This window comes from Lipotes vexillifer, unplaced genomic scaffold (genome assembly GCF_000442215.2).
Source record: "Lipotes vexillifer unplaced genomic scaffold, Lipotes_vexillifer_v1.1 scaffold983, whole genome shotgun sequence".
NCBI classification, from domain to species: Eukaryota; Metazoa; Chordata; class Mammalia; order Artiodactyla; family Lipotidae; genus Lipotes; species Lipotes vexillifer.
The window spans coordinates 570,239-590,643 of NW_006783200.1; the positions used below are offsets into that span (position 1 = coordinate 570,239).

Here is a 20,405-nt window from a genome sequence, read left to right on the forward strand (position 1 = left end):
TATCCTGTGGCATAGCTGGCCTGACCAGGAGGTGGTGAGGTCACTGGGGGCAAGGCCCAACTCTGGGGAGGGGCCTATTAACCCTGGGGGTCTGGGTGTCATTTGCTAATGGAGACTGGTGGGCGTCACTGAAGGGATCCCTCCCTTAATGTGCTGACTTTCTCCACAGCACATTCTGCTCTCAGCCCCGATGCACCTGTTTCCCAAAGGCCTGGGACATTATCTGTGGGGAGACATTACAACACCAATAGGGAAGCCCTGAGCCAAAGACCATGCTGTCAGTGCTGCCACCCCCACCCCTTCAGGGACACCCCCCACCCACCCAGCCAGCCCCCCCATCCCAGTCCAGAACTTGCCGAAACAGGCGACCTCAAAGCTCTGCAAACATGTCCTTCTCCCTGAGGCTGAGGGAGTCCTGGCGTCTGTCCACACCCCCCTTGAAAGGTCCTCTCCCCCACAAACCACTGCAAAGCAGGAAAGGCCTCAGCCAGACACACAGGGCGCTGGAGATGGATTTTCTTCTCTGAAGCTCAGAGCAGCCCCCGAAGCCGCCCAGAGCTGGTGGGGCCGACTTCCAGCTGCTCGGAGTACTGGCCTGGGGCCGGGCTGAGCTTCCCACCATGGCAGACAGGGTCAGGGCCACCGTGCAACAGTGAGGGCTGCAGCCGTGGGGTGGGGAGAAACACACGTCGTCTGTGGAGGAACGAGAGAGAGAGAGAATGTGAATCATGCCAACAATGTTCTGTCCTAACCTGGAACCAGATGATGATCAAGAGGCCACAGGGAAGGGCTGGAGCTCAGGCCCTGAGTGGAAGGCCTGAGTGTGAGAATGGAACTCTCTCATTTACCAGCAGTGCATCCCCGAATGGTTCCGTAACCTTCCTGAGGCATGCTTTCCTCACCTAGAATATGGGAACTACTCATGGATCCATTCAGCCCCTCCAGCCATGTGCACCTGAGCACCCTCAAACCGGCAGGCACCGTTCCAGGCCTGGGGAAACAGGAAGGGCAGACACAGCTACTGCTGTCTCCATGGATCATCCCTCAGTGGGAGAAACTGCAGGCTTGTACAAATAAATGTATACAACCATCACACACTAAAAGAGCTATATGTTAAAAATAAAAAGTTAGCGATGAGAGAGCCATTTCACACTAGGGATGCTTGTCTGAAGTCCTGGGTGAGAGGCCTCTGTACCAGCAACCTATGAACAAGTGAAACTGAACTAAGCGCAAGGGAAAAAAAGGAGCCAATAAAACATGGAAGAAAGTAGCGTATAAAACAGTGATTAGAGGAGATGGAGACAAGATGGCAGAGCAGAAGGATGTAAGCTCACCTCTTCTTACAAGATCACCAAAATCACAACTGCTTAATAACCACTGACAAAAAAATGCTGGAACCTACCAAAAAACATATCCTACATCCAAAGACAAAGAAGAAGCCACAAAGAGATGGTAAGAGAGGCGCAACTGCGATAAAATCAAATACCACGCCCACCAGTGGGCAACCCACAAACTGGAAAATAATTATACCACAGAAGTTCTCCCACAGGAGTGAAAGTTCTGAGTCCCACGTCGGGATCTCCAGCCTGGAGGTCTGGCAACAGGAAAAGCCCCCAGAGAATCTGGCTTTCAAGGTTAGCAGGGTTTGTTCACAGGAATTCCACAGGACTGGGGGAAACAGAAACTACACTCTTGGAGGGTGCAGACAAGGTCTCATGCAAAGCAGGATACAGAAAAAAAGCAGTAACCTCATAAGAGCCTGGGCCAAACCTACCTGCTGATACCAGAGGGTCTTCTGTGGAGGCAGGGGGCTGTGGCTCACTGTGGGGACAAAGACACTGGCAGCGATAGTTCTGAGGAGTGCTCATTGGCATGAGCCCTCCCAGAGGCCACCATTTCCTCACTAGGACCTGGCCCCACCCAACAGCCTGTGGGCATTAGTGCTGGGACGCCTCACGCCAAACGGCCAACGAGGTGGGAACACAGCCTCGCCCATAAGTAGGTGGGCTGCTTAGAGTCTTCCTGAGCACATAGTTGTCCGCTAAACACACCCCTTGACATGGCCCTGCCCATCAGAGGGATAAGACCCAGCTCCACCCACCAGTGGGCAGGATCCAGTCCCTCTCACCAGGAAGCCTTCACAGGCCTCTTAGCCTCATCTACCAGGGGGCAGAGAGCAGAAGCAAGAACTACAGCCTGTGAAACAGAAACTGCAGTCACAGAAAGCTAGACAAAATGAGATGGCAGAGGAATATGTCCCAGATGAAAGAATAAGATTAAACCCAAGAAGAAAAAGTAAGTGAAGTGGAGACAGGCAGTCTACCCAAATAAGAATTCAGAGTAATGATAGTAAAGATGACCCAAAATCTCAGAAAAAGGAGGTACAGATCAAGAAGATACACGAAATGTTTAACAAAAACCCAGAAGAACTAAAGAACAGAGATGAACAATATAATAACTGAAATGAAAAATACACTGGAAGGAATCAATAGCAGAATAACTGAGACAGAGGAACAGGTAAGTGAGCTGGAAGACAGAATGGTGGAAATCACTGCCACAGAAGAGAATAAAGAAAAAAGAATGGAAAGAAATGAAGACAGTCTAAGAGACCTCTGGAACAACATGAAACGCACCAACATTTGCATGATAGCGGTCGCAGAGGGAGAAGAGGGAGGGAAAGGACCTGAGAAAATATTTGAAGAGATAATAGTTGAAAATTTGCCTAACATGGGAAAGGAAACAGTCACCCAAGTCCAGGAAGCACAGAGAGTCCCAGGCAGGATAAATCCAAGGAGGAACATGCCGAGAGAGATAGTTATCAAATTGGCAAAAATTAAAGACAAAGAAAAAAATATTAAAAACAACAAGGGAAAAATGACACATAACATACAAGGTACCTCTCATAAGGTTACCAGCTGATTGTTCATCAGAAACTCTGCAGGCCAGAAGGGAGTAGCACCATATATTTAAAGTGATGAAAGGGAAGAGCCTAAAACCAAGAATACTCTACCCAGCAAGGCTCTCAGTCAGATTCGACAGAGAAATCAAAAGCTTTACAGACAAGCAGAAGGTAAGAGAATTCAGCATCATCAGACCAGCTTTGCAACAAATGCTAAAGGAACTTCTCTAGGTGGAAAAGAAAAGGCCACAACTAGAAATAAGAAAATTACAAATGGAAAAGCTCACCCATAAAGGCAAACATAGAGTAAAGGCAGGAAGTCATCTACACACAAATATGATATCAAAGCCAGCAACTGTGAGAAGGGGAGAGCACAAATGCAGAATATTGGAAATGCATTTGAAATTAAAAGAACAGGAACTTAATCTTGTTTATATATAGACTGCTATTTCAAAACCTAACAATAACTGCAAACCAAAAATCTACAATACACAAACAAGAAAAAGGAATCCAACACAACACTAACATTAGTCATCAAATCACAAGAGAACAATAGAGGAAGATAAAAGAACTAGGAAAACAAATCCAAAACAATCAACAAAATGGCAATAAGAATACAAATATTGATAATTACCTTAAATGTAAATGGATTAAATGCTCCAACCAAAAGACAAAGACTAGCTGGATACAAAAACAAGACCCATATATATGTTACCAAAGACCCACTTCAGATCTAGGGACACATACAAACTGAAAGTGAGGGGAGGAGAAAAGGCAAATATTAACAGCCATAAAAGAAGAAATCAACAGTAACAATAATAGTGTGGGACTTTTAACACCCGACTTTCATCATTGGAGAGATCATCCAGACAGAAAATCAATAAGGAAACACAGGCCTTAAATGACACATTAGACCAGATGGACTTAATTTATAGAGTATTCTGTTCAAAAGCAACAGAATACACAGTCTTCTCAAGTGCACATGGAACATTCTCCAGGACAGATCACATGCTAGGCCACAAAATGAGTCTCGGTAAATTTAAGATAACTGAAATCATATCAAGCATCTTTTCCAACCACAATGCTATGAGATTAGAAATCAATTACAGGAAAAAAAAAAACTAAATAACACAAACATGTGGAGGCTTAAACAATATGCCACTAAACAACCAATGGATCACGGAAGAAATCCAAGAGGAAATCAAAACATACCTAGAGACAAATGACAACGAAAATATGATGATCCAAAACCAATGGGATGCAGTAAAAGCAGTTCTAAGAGGGAATTTTATAGCAATACAATCTTACCTCAAGAAACAAGAAAAATCTCAAACAACCTAACCTTACACCTAAAGCAACTAGAGAAAGAAGAACAAACAAAACCTAAAGTTAGTATAAGGAAAGAAATCATAAAGATCAGAGTAGAAATAAAAGAAATAGAGACGAAGAAAACAATAGAAAAGATCAATGAAACTAAAAGCTGGTTCTTTGAAAAGATAAACAAAATTGATAAACCTTTAGCCAGACTCATCAAGAAAAAAAGGAATAGGGCTCAAATCAATAAAATTAGAAATGCAAAAGGAGAAGTTACAATCAACACCACAGAAATACAAAGGATCATAAGAGACTACTACAAGCAACTATATGCCAATAAAATGGGCGACCTAGAAGAAATGGACAAATTCTTAGAAAGGTACAATCTCCCAGACTGAACCAGGAAGAAATAGAAAATATGAAGAGACCAATCACAAGTACTGAAATTGAAACTGTGATTTAAAAACTCCTAACAAACAAAAGTCCAGGACCAGATGGCTTCATAAGCAAATTCTATCAAACATTTAGAGAACAGTTAACACCTATCCTTCTGAAACTAATCCAAAAAACTGCAGAAAAAGGAACACTCCCAAACTCATTCTATGAGGCCACCATCACGCTGATACCAAAACCAAAGATACCACAAAAAAGAAAATTACAGGCCAATATCACTGATGAACATAGATGCAGAAATACTCAACAAAATACAAGCAAACCAAATCCAACAATACATTAAAAGGATCATACACCATGATCAAGTGGGATTTATCCCAGGGATGCCCAGATTCTTCAATATCCGCTAATCAATCAGTGTGATACACCACATTAAAAAACTGAAGAATAAAAACCATATGATCATCCCAATAGATTCAGAAAAAGCTTTTGACAAAGTTCAACACCCATTTATGATAAAAAATAAAAATAAAAAAAAACTCTCCAGAAAGTGGGCATAGAGGCAACATACCTCAACATAATAAAGGCCATATACAACAAACCCACAGGTAACATCATTCTCAACGGTGAACTGAAAGCATTTCCTCTAAGATCAGAAACAAGACAAGGATGTCCACCCTTGCCCCTATGATTCAACACAGTTTTGGAAGTCCTAGCCACGGCAATCAGAGAGAAAAATAAATAAAAGGAATCCAAGTTGGAAAAGAACTGTCACTGTTTGCAGATGACATGATACTATACAGAGGAAATCCTAAAGATGCTACCAGAATACTACTAGAGCTCATCAATGAATCTGGTATAGTTGCAGGATAGAAAATCGATACGCAGAAAACTGTTGCATTTCTATACACTAACAAAAGATCCAGAAAGAGAAATTAAGGAAGCAATCCCATTTACCATCACATCAAAAAGAATAAAACACCTAGGAATAAACCTACCTAAGGAGACAAAAGACCTGTACTCTGAAAACTATAAGATGCTGATGAAAGAAATCAAAGCTGACACAAACACATGGAGAGATACACCATGTTCTTGCATTGGAAGAATCAATACTGTCAAAATGAGTATACTACCCAAGGCAATCTACAGATTCAATGCAATCCCTATCAAATTACCAATGGCATTTTTCACAGAACTAGCACAAAATTTTTTTAAAATTTGTATGGAGACACAAAAGGCCCCCAATAGCCAAAGCAATTCTGAGAAAGAAAAATGGAGCTGGATGAATCAGGCTGCCTGACTTCAGACTATACTACAAAGCTACAGTCATCAAAACAGTATGGTACTGACACAAAAACAAATATAGCTCAATGGAATGGGATAGAAAGCCCAGAAATAAACCCATGCACCTATGCTCAATTAATCTATGATTAAGGAGGCAAGAATATACAATGGAGAAAAGACAGCCTCTTCAATAAGTGGTTCTGAGAAAACTGGACAGCTACATGTAAACGGATGAAGTTAGAACACTCCCTAACACCATACACAAAAAGAAACTCAAAATGGATTAAAGACCTAAATGTAAGTCCAGATACTATAAAACTCTTAGAGGAAAACATAGGTAGTGCACTCTTTGACATAAATCACAGCAGTATCTTTTTCAATCTGCCTCTCAGAGTAATGGAAATAAAAACAAAAATAAACAAATGGGACCTAATCAAATTTAAAAGCTTTCACACAGCAAAGGAAACCATAAAGGTAAAACAGAACTCTGAACAATATATTCTTAAATAGAAAAAGTGTGAGATGTTAACCAACTTCCTAAAATACACCACAAATAGCTTTGTGAGAATACTACAAGTATTTTGTTGGTGTGCTATTCAGGAAAGGAATAAGATAATAATGGAGAAACCATATAGGTTACTATAACAAAATTAAGGGGAAGGGCATTTTTCTATCACTTTAAATAATTGTAAAAAATTCAGGCATTTTAAGTTAGTGTTAATGAGTAAGGATGCCAGCAGATAGTTCATCTTTTCCTAAGTTCATAGCATGCATGATTATCCATTGAAAATTATCTTTGATAAATGAGTCTGAAATGATATGGATAACCCACAATAAATGGTCACCTTTAATTATGTTCAGATGGATTCTTTGCCTGATAGATTTCTGTCACATTAAATAATATTGCAGAGAAAACACATTCATCATGCCAAAGAAGGGAAAATATCTTTCAGTTTCATCAACCAATTTCTAGGTGACAGTGTGGATGGACAAAGAGAAAGAGATACCAGTAAGAGATAAGTTAGTGATGTGCATTGACAGAAGGGAATATAACCAGAGATTTACTTCCCCTTCATTTTTTAAAATAAATTTATTTATATTATTTATTTAAAAAAAAAAAAAGACAACCCACAGAATGGGAGAAAATACTTGCAAAGGATGCAACCGACAAGGACTTAATCTCCAAAATTTACAAACAGCTCATGCAGCTCAATATCAAAAAAACAAGCCAATCAAAAAATGGGCGGGACTTCCCTGGTGGCACAGTGGTTGAGAGTCTGCCTGCCGATGCATGGGACACAGGTTCGTGCCCCGGTCCGCGAAGATCCCACATGCCGTGGAGCGGCTAGGCCCGTGAGCCATGGCTGCTGAGCCTGCGCGTCCGGAGCCTGTGCTCCGCAATGGGAGAGGCCACCAACGGTGAGAGGCCCGCGTACCGCAAAAAAAAAAAAAAAAAAAATGGGCGGAAGACCTAAATAGACATTTCTCCAAAGAAGACATACAGATGGTCAAAAAGCACATGGAAAGATGGTCAACATCACTAATTATTATATAAATGCAAATCAAAACTACAATATCACCTCACACCAGTCAAAATGTCCATCATCGAAGTCTACAAACAAATGCTGGAGAGGGTGTGGAGAAAAGGGAACCTTCCTGCACTGTTGTTGGTGGGAATGTAAATTGGTACAGCCACTATGAAGAACAATATGAAGGTTCCTTAAGAAACTAAAAATACAACTACCGTATGATCCAGTAATCCCACTGTTGGGCATATAGTTGGAGAAAAACATGGTTCAAAAGGATACATGCACCCCAATGTTCACTGCAACGCTGTTTACAATAGCCAGAACATGGAAGCAACCTAAATATCCATCGACAAATGAATGGGTGAAGATGTGGTACATATATATAATGGAATATTACTCAGCCATTAAAAAGAATAAAATAATGCCATTTCCAGCAACATGGATGGACCTGGAGATTATCATAAGTCAGATAAGTCAGTAAGTCAGATAGAGAAAGACAAACATATGATATCGCTAATATGCAGAATCTAAAAAAATGATACAAATAAACTTATTTACAAAACAGAGCCACAGACTTAGAGAACAAACTTATGGTTACCAGGAGTGGGGGTAGGGCTGGGGGAGGGATAGATTGAGAGTTTGGGGTTGACATGTACACACTACTATATGTGAAATAGATAACCAACAAGGACCTACTGTACAGCACAGGGTACTCTGCTCAATATTCTGTAATAATCTAAATGGGAAATGCATTTGAAAAGGAATAGATACAAGTATATGTATAACTGAATCACTTTGCTGTACACCTGAAACTAATACAACATTGTTAATCAACTATACTCCAATATAAAATAAAATTTTAAAAAATAATAAAATAAAATAATTAAAAAATTAGAGATTAGAAGGCAGACTTTCTTTTACTTTGGTGGAGGGTATGGGAAGGAGGTAATATAAGACCTGCAAGACAGACCGGAGTTTTCTAGAAAGGCAAAAAGCACTCCAGGCAGAAGGAATGGCATGTGCAAAGGCCTGGGGGTAGGAATCTGGTATTGATATTTTTGAGAACCTGAATGTAGGCCAGTGAGGTTGGAAATGGTGAGAGAGGGAGGGCAGACATGGTCAGAGAGCAGGGGGAGCAGACATGGTCACGGCCAGTCAGGTCACCAGGAAGAACAGTACAGCTGTGGGCAGCAGCCAACACATTCATTCCTGCACTCAACAAATATTTACCGCACAGCCTATCAACCCAGACCCTGCAGGACAGATGCAGTGGTGAATGAGGTCAGACAGTCCCCATGGTCATGAAGCTCACACTCCAGTGCTGGGTTCTCAATCAGTGTGGCATCTGCTCTGAGCTTCGCATTTTCCTGTGGAAAATAAGGACAGATACCTGCCTTCTCCCAGAGAAGGATGGAGCCATCTAATGCACACGAAAGGCTTAGTGTAGAATGTCCTAGAAGCAACGAAGAAAACGCAGCTGGCCAGTGTGATCATTTCTAAAGCCCAACCCACAGCGACAGCTCGGCATAACCTAGCCCAACTCCAAGCAGAGACGTGGCCGTGGATGTGTGTCCAGGAGGTGGTGCCCTTGGCTGGGGTAGCAGCTCCTGAGTTGATCACCTAGTGGAGAAAGGATACAGCAGGCCCAGGAAGGACCTAGAGAGGTGGGGAGCGGGGAACACTCAGGACAGCGATGGGCGGACTGCCCACTCAGCCTCCACAGGCAGACACACCCCTGTGGATTCTATTTTAAAAACAGGTTCTCTGGAGTACCAGGGGAGGGAGCTGGGGGTTCTTACCAAGGGTGTTCCCCACTCCCCACCCATCCACAATGCAAGACGGCACACTTACTCTGGCCAGCTCTCTGAGTGCCACAGGCTCAGAGGCAGCCCTAGACCAAGGAGGCAGGTTTGTGCCAGGGGACACAGATGATGTGCCGCCGCCTCCACCCACACCGAGCTGCCCAAAGGGGTCTCACGGCGGCTCCAAAAAGGAAAAGAGAAGGAGCCCCCTGCACAGGTGGGCTGAGCTCTCCATAAACCTGCATATCCAGCCATCCAAGAGGCAGAGGGAGGCAACACAACTTCCACAAAGCATCAGTTAGCGGAGACTGCATTCTCGGTCTTACGTCTCTGGGTGTATTTCACCTGTACAATTGTTAGCGTTGCAACTGTGAAAGAGCTACAAACTCAGGGAGCTTACATCTAGTTGTAAGTCTGAACATATTTAAGTAACATTATAATGAAAAAATTCAAGCCAGCACTGGGACCTGTGGACCTGTTTCCTTCAAGTAGGATGCGCCCCTCATTCCCAAGGCTTCTGGAAGGTGGACTCAAGCTCTGCTGGAAGCTGGTCGAGCCCAGGGGGTCAGCAAGCTCCCAGATGCGTGGGCTGGGCAAGGCGACCACTGTGCTCTCAGTGGGGCTGGTGAAGGGCCCCCAAATCCCTCCAAGCTCCTCACAGGCCCCTAAACGTCCTGAGAATCTCTAAGGCGGTGAACCCAAAGCTTGGGGGCCTGCCTGCCCTACACACCGCCCCCGCCAGAACACCAAGAAGACATGGGGTTCCCCTCGGGGCAGGCCCCAAGCCAAGCCTCAGAGCCCCTGTGCCGGGGGTGAGGCGCTGTGGGATCCTGACCTGGGGGGTGGCCCTTCTGGGCTGTCCCGAGTTGCTGAGGAAGAGGTGGCACCCTGAAGGCAGAGGAGCTGGGAAGCCGCACTGCCTGGATCACTCAGGCGCGTCCCATGGCCGTCCTGGTCTGTGCCACCCTGATTTCTGGCAGTTGCTTCTCTGAGACCTGGTTTCCTCATCTGTGAAATGGGACCATGCATCAATGCAAAAATGGTGCCCGCCACGCCAGTAAACAAAGGATGTTGCAGCCGCCCCCGACGGTGCACCCTGAGGAGACTCAGGATGGGAAAGCACAGGATACGGGACCCCTGACAGCTGAGGTGCATCTTAAAGGAATGACTTCAGTGAGCCCAAACTCTTGCACCTTCCCATACACAGAAAAGCACTACATTCCTTAACTTGAGATGTCTGGTTTCTTTAACAATAATCTTTTGATGTTCTGACTACCTGGTCTTCGTTGCAAGAACTCCTATATGTGCTGGTTCCCCCCATGACCTCTTGGGAGCAGTCCCTCAGAGCTATCTGAGAAGCTGCGTCCCAGGCTTAAGTCCTCAGTTTTGTCCGCCAAATAAAACATAATTCTCAACCTTTAGGTTGTGTGTGTGTTTTTTTCAGTCTACAGGACACTTGTCTAGCCCACCGCCCGTGCACAGTGGCCCCGGCCAGCCCCATGACTGCCCTAGCTGTCCCGTGGCGTGCTGCTGGGGGCCTGCCGTGCGGACCACAGCCACTAACACCATCCCCATCACGGGCTTGGCACAGGGCGGCCCTGGTGAACACGGGCAGAACGGGAGGCCGTGGGTGTGCAGGCGGATGGGTGGACGCGGGGTGTTGCAAAAGGCCTGCCCTCCTGCCCCGGGCAGCCCCCCGGCCATACCAGCCCAGCCCTGAATCCTGTGCTCCGGGGTTGCCTCTCGGGCGCAATCTCTCTTAAGGCAGGACAGGATGTGCTGAATCAGCCCTCCTCTGGTGGCAACTGAGTCCCCTGCAGGGCCCCCAGGGGACTGATGGGCTCAGCCCTTCCCAGAGAAGGGCTGGAGCCCATGCCCCGGCACCCCAAGTGTCTGGGTTCCAACAATGCCCGTGAGGAGAAGACACCTCCCAGCAACCTGGACCCCTGCGCCGATGTTCTGAAGCCCTCAGGCCAGAGGCAGACTCGAGGAGGTGGGAGCTTAGCTGGAGAGAACAAGAGAAAAGAACGTTCACAGCTAGTCTACACTTGGCGGGTAGCCCGGGGAGATGGGCGCCCACCCCAGCTCCAGGGGCCTCCTGCCACCGCTGGCCACTGTCACCTAGGGACAAGGATCGGATGTGACACGGGAGCTAAGGGCTGGCCCTGGAGGTCCTGCCGGCGTTCAGCTTCCAGCACAGCACTCCACCCCCACTGCCGGGCAGCACCTGTGTGACCTGCCCTTGGCACCAGGGTGCAGATGTGGGTGCCCAGTGCCCAGGTCTCCAGAGACACCTGCAGGCCTGAGGCAGCTCCAGGGCTCAGATGCCACTCCCTCACCAGCTGTTAGTGTGATGCCAGCCACCTACGCTGAGTCTCGGGTGCCAGGTCCGTAACAGCAGCCCCGATGACAAATGCTTCTGAGAGGGTTAAATAAGCTCACGACTGGGGCACCTGGCGTGGATGCAGGCACCACCCAGAGCTCACGAGTGGTGTCCGAGATGGGGGAACAAAGCACTTGGGGACGAATGGGGGAAGTCACTCAGGGTGATGGGGAGGGGTTGCAGAGCGCAGGGCTCTGGCTGGTGGTTCCTGAAGCTAAGTGGAGTCTTAAGAGATGGACATGGGGTTCGGGGACCAGAGAGGCACTGCAGATAGGACCTCAGCCCGGTCCTATGCCTACAGGAGGGACTGGGACAGTAGAGCAGGGAGGGGCACTCGGGGGACGCACTGGGTACAGACCCCATTCTCTGGCCCTGGCACTGGGTGGAGAGTGGGGGGCCCATGCCGGAGGGGCAGCAGGTGTGCTAATCTCTGCTCGTCACGACCTGCAGCCTTGTCGAGGGTGCGTGGGCCCAGCCCCTTAGCCACCACTGCTGTCACAGGCCCCTCCCATCCCCCTCACCTGCCGCAGCCCCCCGGCTCAGGACCACCGGTCTGCAGCCTTCCGAGTGAGGGCTGCTCCTCCAGCAGGTCCTGGCAGCACTGTGGCGACTGCCCCAGCAGCAGCAGAGCGAGGGAGCCTTCCTGCCACAAAGCCCCGCTTCCCAAGAGCTGAGGGAGGCCCAGACGGGCCCAGGCATCAGCTTCCTACCCCAGTGCCCGCCACATCCTCATTCCTGAGACCACAGCACCCACGCCGTGGGCTGGGGAGCACGGAAGGAACAAGGCCCGTGTGGCACTCAGCCAGGCAATGTCAAGTGCGATCCCGACCCTGAGGGATGGACCCTTCCAGAAGGAGGGGCTAGCCCAGGGACATCCAGAGGTCCCTGCGCCCAAAGCATCCTGAAACCATTATCACCACCGTCCCCTCCTCCTCACAACCTCATATAAAAGCAGACTCTGAACCCAGCCCCTCACTCGGTCTCTCCTCCTCAACTACTGTGAGTAATACAGTTTTCATTCCCGTTTTCCAGATGAGAAAGCTGAAGCTCAGAGAAGTTAAGCAACCAGGGTCAAGCAGCCAGCAAGAGTCAGAGCCGACCCTTCCACGGTCCCTGAAATGGGGGGAAGGCCTGGAAAAGTAAAGGGCTCCCTGGGTCCGGCTGACCTACCCCCCACCCTCTCCCGCTTGGGGAAGAACTGCCCTCCAGGGTCCCGGGGATGGGCAAACACCAGACAGGGTCAGAGCCACCTGGCCTGGTCTGGGTGGCCTGAGATGGGAGGAGCCTTTGGGACCCACAGGTGACCAGCCTAAGTTCCCAGAGTGTGGGAACAGGGACTCAACAAGGAAACGCCAGTGTTCTCTTTGAAGCCTATTCCCCAGGACCAAGATATTTTGCTGGTCAGATTTTTCTCCCAAAGAGGAAGACAGCACATTAAAACAAAACAAAGCAGAGAAACCTTAAAGAGAACAAAGCCTGTTCTCATCCAGGCTGGCCTTTATGAGGCCAAACGCCCCGTACGGCACATCTGATGCCTTCGCTGGGTCCTGCCCTGCCTGCCAGAGGACATAGCTCTTTAAGGGCCTCGAAGGCACGGCTGGATTTGATTTAATAGCTGAAACATCAGATTCCATTCAGAAGCAATCCCAGCTAAGTATGATTGCTTTCGCCGTGCAGAGCTTTCAGCATTCTTGTCAGCAGCTGCCAGGTCATTGAGGAAATTAATTTATCCGCTCTGGCCAGCTCCTGACGGGGTTCCTGTGACCTGAACAGCACGGGGCTGGCTCCTCCTCAGAGCTGCAGGAGCACAAGGCAGGTGCGGGCAGGGAGGGGCTGGACCAGCCGGGCAGAGAAGCACCTCGGTGGACAGGACAGCCCGGGGCCAGGTGGGAAGGCTCCCCCTGCGTGACCCTGGGATCTCCGACCGACCCCGCTTCTTAGAGCCCCCAGGACCTACGCTTCCTGACTCCCATCCACCGGTGGTCCCCAGACCTCACCACCCCAAGGGCCAAGGACCCGAGGAGGGCTAAGAGTTGGGACCTGACCATGGATGACCTTCTCCAGTGCCCACGAGTCCACCACTCCATTCCAGCCCCTGCCCCTGCGCCCCTGCCAGGCTGGCTCAGGACACCCTAATCCAACCTCAGTGCCTGCTGTGGATCCTGCCCCAGCGGGGCTGCAGGCAAGGTCCCGCCCACCCCTCAGAAGAGGCCCTCCAGGACATGCTGGTCCTTCCTTCTGCCCTCTCCCTTCCCCTGACTCTGCACCCGTCCTGGGACCTGGGCAAGTCCCTCTTCCTGTCTCCCTGTTCCTCTGTCACCCACAAAGAGTGCCTGAATGTGTCCCTTTCCCCTGGCATCCACTGTCACCTTCCCTTTTCAGGCAATGATTTCATATAATGATGGCGCTAAGAACAGAGCAAGATAACTTGGGGTAACTGGGGCAGCACTGCAGCAAGCCCTGCTGGGGGCTATTCCCTCATGTAATCGTGACGCCTGCTCTGAGGAAGGCCTTCTCTCCATCTTGCGGAGGGATGGGAGACAAGAGCTTCCTTTGCACACCAGTGAGCACACAGCTGCCCCCAGGAGAGGCAGGACCCAATCCCAGGGCCGTCTGGTCCCAGAGCCCTGGAACCACCAGATGTCCACAGTGGCACCCAGCCCCAGGGCGCCAGCTCCCACCTCCCTTTGAGCCCTCCATCCACTCCCCTCCTGTTGCCTCTCAAGGGGCCCCCTGGGTGTGGCTCTCACCTTGGCTGCACACTGGACTCACCTGGAGCTATAACGGCTACTGAGGCCTGGGCCCCAGAGGCCCCGAATGGCCTAGGGCGAGGCCTGGGCTTAGCATTTGAGCAGGACAGAATTTGTGGCCTTTGCCCCAACAGAGATCTGGCCTTTGCCCTTGGCTTCTGGGAGGTGATCTGGGTCACACCTGATAGGAGTGCCTTTGTTTAGGGTGGGGGCTTTGGGTCACGCTGGACCAGCTGACTTGAGAATAACCACGGGGACATGATCAATCGGTCATGCCCACGTGATGGGGCCCCGCCAAAAATTCTGGACACCGCAGCTTCTGTGAGCTCCCCTGGCAGGCAGCATTCTGTGCGTGCTGTCACTCACTGATGCTGCGAGAGTAACAGTGTCCCAACTCCATGGGGAGTGGACAAGGGATGCTTTGCATTTGGACCCCCGTCCAGGAGTCTGACCCATGCATCTCTGCCCTCTGATCTTAATCTGTATCCTTTGCCCATAATAAACCATAACTGTGCACATGTGCCTTCAGCACATTCATGAGTCCTTCCAGTGAGTGCTGGATCTAAGCCGGTTCTGGGGAACCCCGATCTCGCAGCTGGTGTCAGAGGGAGGGTGCCCTTGCGTGGAGACTGTGCCCTTAGACTTGACAGGTTGGCCTAGACTCCACATAGGATTGTCAAAAGGCCCCCCGGGGACTCTGACCTGCGGCCATGCCTGGGAACCACCACCCCAGTCTGAGACTGTCACCCCCATTTGGCAGAGGGGTTATGTGTTTTGCTCAAGATCAACTGCAAGTAAGGGGCAGAGCCAGGCTCCGGCTCCAGAGTTGAAAAAGGGTCCCAGAGCCCCCCAGCCACCTATTGTCCTGCGTCGCCTGGCCTTCTGCGGAAGATGCAGCCTTTACCCGGAGTGGGATCAGGCCTGGGGTGCGGGGGCTCACCTGGTTGGGCTCTACAGGTGCGCCTCATGCGGGCAGGTGCTTCCAGGTGCTGACAAAGGCTGTGGGGATGAGCGAGTAGGGCACGGTGGTGATGCAGTTCCACGTGTCCGAGGTGGGGTCATAGCAGTCCAGGGTCTTACACCGCTGGGTCCCGAAGTAGCCCCCCACCACGTAGAGCTTGTTGCCCGAGGCCAGGGCGTGGCAGGACATGCGCTTGGCAGTCATGTCCCCGATCCGCGTCCACTGGTTGGTCTCGCAGTCGAAGCGGTAGGCCGAGGCAGCTGTGAACTCCGTGTCGCCTCCCATGATGAATATCTGGCTGCCCAGGACGGCGGCAGCAGTGTACCGCCAAGGCTGGGGACACTCGGCCTTGATTGTCCACCGGTTCTCTGCAGGGTCGTAGCACTGGACTTTGGACACCATGTCCCGGTGGATGCTGGTCCCCCCGAAGACAAAGAGCTTCAGCTTGGCACTCACGACCGCAGCATTGCTGACGCCATCCCTCAGCGGGGCCACCATCGTCCACTTGTTAGCCCCGGGGTCGTACTTCTCCACCTGCTTCAGGGAGACAGACGGCGAGGCCGGGAAGACCCCAGCCAGGGACGTGTGCCCTCCGACCACGTACAGGCAGTTCTCCAGCTCGGCCGAGCCGTGGCCAAAGCGGGCGATGAGCATGGGTGCTGCCTTGGACCACTCCTCGTGGACGGTGTTGTACACCCACACGTCCTTGGAGACCCCGTTCTCGGAGCCCCGGCCCCCTGTCACATAGACCTTGCAGCCGATGGCCGAGGCGCTGAACTCCTTGCGGGGGCTGGGTAGGTCCGCCTTGGGGATGATCTCCTTGGCCTTGTGGTCCACCTGGTAGATCTTGTCACACATGAAGGTCTGGCCCCCGAGGATGAGCAGCGTGTGTCCGGCCCTGCGCGGCCGGGCACAGGGGCTGGTGACCACGCCGTCGTTCTGTAGGATGCGGGCCTTGCAGCGCAGCGCCTCGTCCACGATGAGCCGCGTGCGTTCATCGGCCATGAGCAGGGCCTCGCCCGACACGGCCTCCTTCAGGCAGTCGGACGGCAGCAGGGCCAGCCGCACGCCACGCAGCAGCTCGGGCAGGTGGGCCTTGCGCCGCTCCAGGTCGTGCCTGACCCACTGCAGGATGGCCTCAAAGACCACGCGCTCATCCTCCGCCTCCAGCTCATCACTCGAGATGAGGTCCAGCAGGGTGTCCTTGGACAGGCTGTTGAAGTCCTCGCTCTGCCGCACGGCCTCGAAGTGCACCAGGCACATGCGCCACGAGAACTCGTAGAGCCGGCGGCACTGGTGGGCGTCCGACAGCAGCATCATGCCCAGGCAGTTGGACGGGAACAGGTTCTTCTCCAGGAACTCGGCGGCTGCGTCACGCACGTCATGGAACTGCAGCATGTCGCCCGCCTCGAGCAGCGACTCTGCGTTCTCCTCGTTGATGACGATGCGGGACGAGTAGGCAAAGTCCAGCAGCAGCTCCAGCACCTCGGGGTGCAGGTTGTCCTGGAAGTTGACCGTGTCGTCACGGCTCTCCCGCAGGCCGTGGCTGAACATGGCCTCGAAGTAGCGGCTGGAGGCGGCCAGCACGGCGCGGTGGCAGGGGAAGGCGCGGTCGCCGGCCCAGAGCGTGACATCCGTGAACATGCGGTGCTTGCGCAGTGTGTTGAGGTGTGCCAGCACGCAGTCGGGGTGCGAGGCCTTGTGGAACAGTGTGATGTTCATGGAGCCTGTGCTGCTCCGCGACTTGCGGGTCTCATGGACGCTGACCGACATGCTGAGCCAACCTGCCGGGGTTGGGGGGACAAGGCCACAGGTGAGAGGGGCCAGGGCCTGGTGCCCCCGCAGCTCCCCGCTCAGCCCCCAAGCATGGCCGGCCCGCCCCCTCCACCCCTGCTCTCTGCTCGGCTCTGCCAAACCCGGCCCAAGCCCCACCCCTCAATCTGCCAGCCAAGGACGACTCAGATGGTAGAGGCTGGGGTTCAGACCAACCACTTTTGCACCAGCTCTGGATACGAGACCCCTTGGGTGACCTCGAGCTGCAGCTACCTCCCGTGGTTGCTAGAACGTGCAATAGTGTCCCCAGCCTGGTTAAGAAGCCAGCAGGGCAGCGCTAAGGAGCGTGTGCTCTGGATGCATTCCACCGTCCGGGGCTGCTACTGTGTGGCCCCATTCTGCAGCCAGGGAAGCCAAGGCTCAGAGATGCAAAGTGGCTGCCTCACGTGCTGCAGCCAGAATTCCCTCGTGGGCTGTCTGGTTCCAGCCCAATCTCTACCCCCCCACTGGCCCAAGGAGACTGGGATTCCTGCAGGGAGACTTTTGAAAGCCGTTCCCAAGGAGCCACAGACCCCAAGCAGAACCTTACACCCCCCTCCGCTCCCAGCGCGCCCTGTCCTGAGCTGAGCTCCAAGCAGCCCTGGCCACACCCCTCACACCCCTTGCCCTTGGAAAGTTCCCCAAGAACTGCTGTCACAGCCCAAGCGCTCAGCATAGACACATTCTGCAAATCCAGGGCTCTCCAGAGGCCTCCGGACCAAGCTGCGATAAGCAAGGTGTGGAGGTGAGGCCAGCTAGCCTGTGGCTCACCCTCTGGACACCTGCTCGATTCCGAGGTCCCAAGGGGAAGGAAGCCAAGACAAAGTCCTGGGTGACAGCGGGACGCTAAAGCAATCCAGATTTGCCTCAACCAAAGCAGCAGGAAAACCTGTAGCCATCGGAGCCTCCCTGGTCCCGACAGGCAACTCCAGGCTCCCGGGCCACAGTGAACGCTTCACCTGCCCCCTCGTCTGGCGTCCTCTGCCGGGCCCGGGACTTGGGGCTCAGAGTGTGGGTCCCCAGAGCAGATAGACACAGGCTCGTCGCCAGCTGGAACGTGGGGATTCCAAAGCACTTGAATTAAAGTCTGGCCGATGGCACGACCCAAGACCCCACTGTGGTACTATGGGAAAGAGGCTCAGCCAGACGGCAGGCAAAGATCCTAGGCCTCAAGAGAAAGTGGCCAAAAAGTAAAATGCATTCAGCGTCCTGACCCCAAAAGCCTGGGCTTCCTCCTTCCCCCTGGTAAGGAGGCCAGAAAAACCCCCTTCTTTTTCATTTTTATTTTCAGAAGTGTAAACTCCCCCCACTCCCCGCTCCAAGTCAATTTTGTACTTAAGTAATAATCTGGTAAAAGAAGGCTGCGATCTCATGCTTCACTGGATTGTAAATTATTGTCCAAGTGCACTGCTCTCTCCCTTGCTCACTCCTCTCCTGGCAAAGAGCCAGGGAAGCCACTGAGTGACGTGATCAGAGCTGCCCGGGCAAGGCCCCTGCTCCCGGGCTGGGGCAGGGAAGACACAGGGGCTGGGCCTGGCCTTGCTGCTCTGGCCCCCGAGCTCCAGGCGGACTGCGGGCCGATGACCCGTCAGTGTCCCTCAGTGCAAACCTGCCACCGCGGAGCACTGAGCTCCAGGTTAGAGGTTCACCTGAGGGGTGTGTGTGTGTTCGTGTGCAGCCCATAGGGGTGGGAGAGTGCTGGACCCGACGTCCAGGCTGTACACGGTGGTCCCCACTCTACCACCTGCCCTAGGGCACCTCTCCCCTCCTCTGCAACTTAGTTTTCTCTATTGTAAGACAAAGTCCCTGTTCTGCTCAGGCCTCTGAGAGTCCCTCACTTGTTGACAATTATTTACAGAGCTTGACCCCCGAGCCTGGCCTTGGAGCCAGGCACTGCAGAGATGAGAGACTGCGCTGACCTGGCCGCAGAGGCTTCCTGGGAAGCCCCCCTGTCCCCACAGGTCTGAATTGCCCAACCTGAATTCCAGCGTTGCAGCACAGCTCCCCAAATCTCACGTGACTGCTAAATCCTTATTCCAGCTTCTGCCTCCTTGATCACCGGGCACTTTCCCAAATGTGGCCATCCACCTGGTGACTGTCCATCTGGCTCCCGTGTATCTGGGCCATTGGAGGGACGTGGCCTTTGATCTGTGTGCCACCTGGGGGACTGGCTCCGAGGCCTCCAGTTCAGGGCCCTGATGCTGAGGCTTGACCTCGGTTCCTGCTGTTCCACAGGCCCCACCTGCTCTGGGCCCCTGAGCACCTCACTGCCCTCGCCCTGTGCCCCACCCCAGCCAGGAAACCAGGCTGCTTCTGAGCTCCACATGGATGTAGCCTTGAATGCTGGGGCTTGGACACCCATGCATGGTGCCCATCTCCTCCTGGACTCACTTTACAGACAGCCCCGGGTTGGAATGCCAGCTCTCTGCCGTGCAAACAGGACGTCACTAGTAGCTGCTCCTGGGGGGCAGTAGGCTCAGAGGCTGCCCACAGGGCCTGGCCCTGGGGCTAGCCAGAGAGTGGACGGCCCTGCTTTCCTCCCACAGTCACATGTGGATACACACTCTCAGCCCGTCAGGCAAAGGCCCTCTTGGGTTTTCTGGCCCCGCGTGGCATGCTTCCCTGCCTTCCGGGCCCAGGTCCACGCTGAGGCAGCTGGCACTGAGGCTGTGGGAATGGGCTGGGCCCCCCTCCACCCTGAGAGGCTGCTAACAGGGCCGCCCTGGGAGGGATTCAGGTGGAGACTTCCTTTGGAGGGCGTTAAGGGCAGGACTGAGAAGGTGCCAAAAAGCAGGGCAAACCCCAACAGAGTAGCCACGTTTGCCCTGAGAATGAGGTCAAGTGGTGACCTCTCCAAGGGCAACGCTGAGTGGGCAGCCCGGGGCCCCTGAGCTGACTCTGTCTCGCTCAGCACCAGGATGCCTGCCCGCTGACGCCACCTCCCACCCCGGCCGAGAGCCCGCGACGCACACACCCAAGCGGGTTCCCACCCCTAGACGGCTGCCGGCCCAGGCTCCTCTGAGCAGAGCCGAGAGCAGCAGCACCTGCCAGGAGGGCCGCCTCCCCTGTCTGTCCCGCCTCCTCCCAGGAGGCGCCCGGACCTGAGTCAGTCTTCCAGGGACAGCCCCGAAGCACCAGGATTCTGGGGGTGGGTGGAGAGGCTCACCAGCCTCAGTTTACAGACAAGGAGGCCGAGGCCCAGACACAGGGAGGGGGCTGCAGAGACTGCGAATCGAGTCTCCACCCAGGCCCACGGGTGCCTAGGGCTGCCCTTCAGC

The 20,405-nt window shown here is 52.3% G+C and overlaps 1 protein-coding gene across 2 annotated transcripts; it reads right to left on the minus strand.

Moving 5' to 3' along the window:
• Window positions 1-457: 457 nt before the first annotated feature.
• On the minus strand, window positions 458-17,102 carry KLHL25 (kelch like family member 25). Of its 2 annotated transcripts, none has more exons than XM_007455871.1 (2): window positions 15,295-17,102; window positions 458-693 (listed from the first exon to the last, which is right to left on the minus strand). In XM_007455871.1, exon 1 carries the CDS (start codon window positions 17,086-17,088, stop codon window positions 15,319-15,321), a length of 1,770 nt encoding a protein of 589 aa, XP_007455933.1. In that variant the 5' UTR covers window positions 17,089-17,102; the 3' UTR covers window positions 458-693; window positions 15,295-15,318. The 2 variants fall into 2 exon arrangements, with proteins under 2 accessions (XP_007455933.1, XP_007455934.1); XM_007455872.1 differs by lacking the exon at window positions 458-693 and having other exon boundaries at window positions 15,319-16,903; window positions 16,997-17,088.
• Window positions 17,103-20,405: the final 3,303 nt, after the last annotated feature.

Coding starts and splice junctions, on each gene's coding strand:
- KLHL25 (XM_007455871.1), bottom strand. CDS start 17,088: ATGTCGGTCAGCGTCCATGAGACCCGCAAGTCGCGGAGCAGCACAGGC.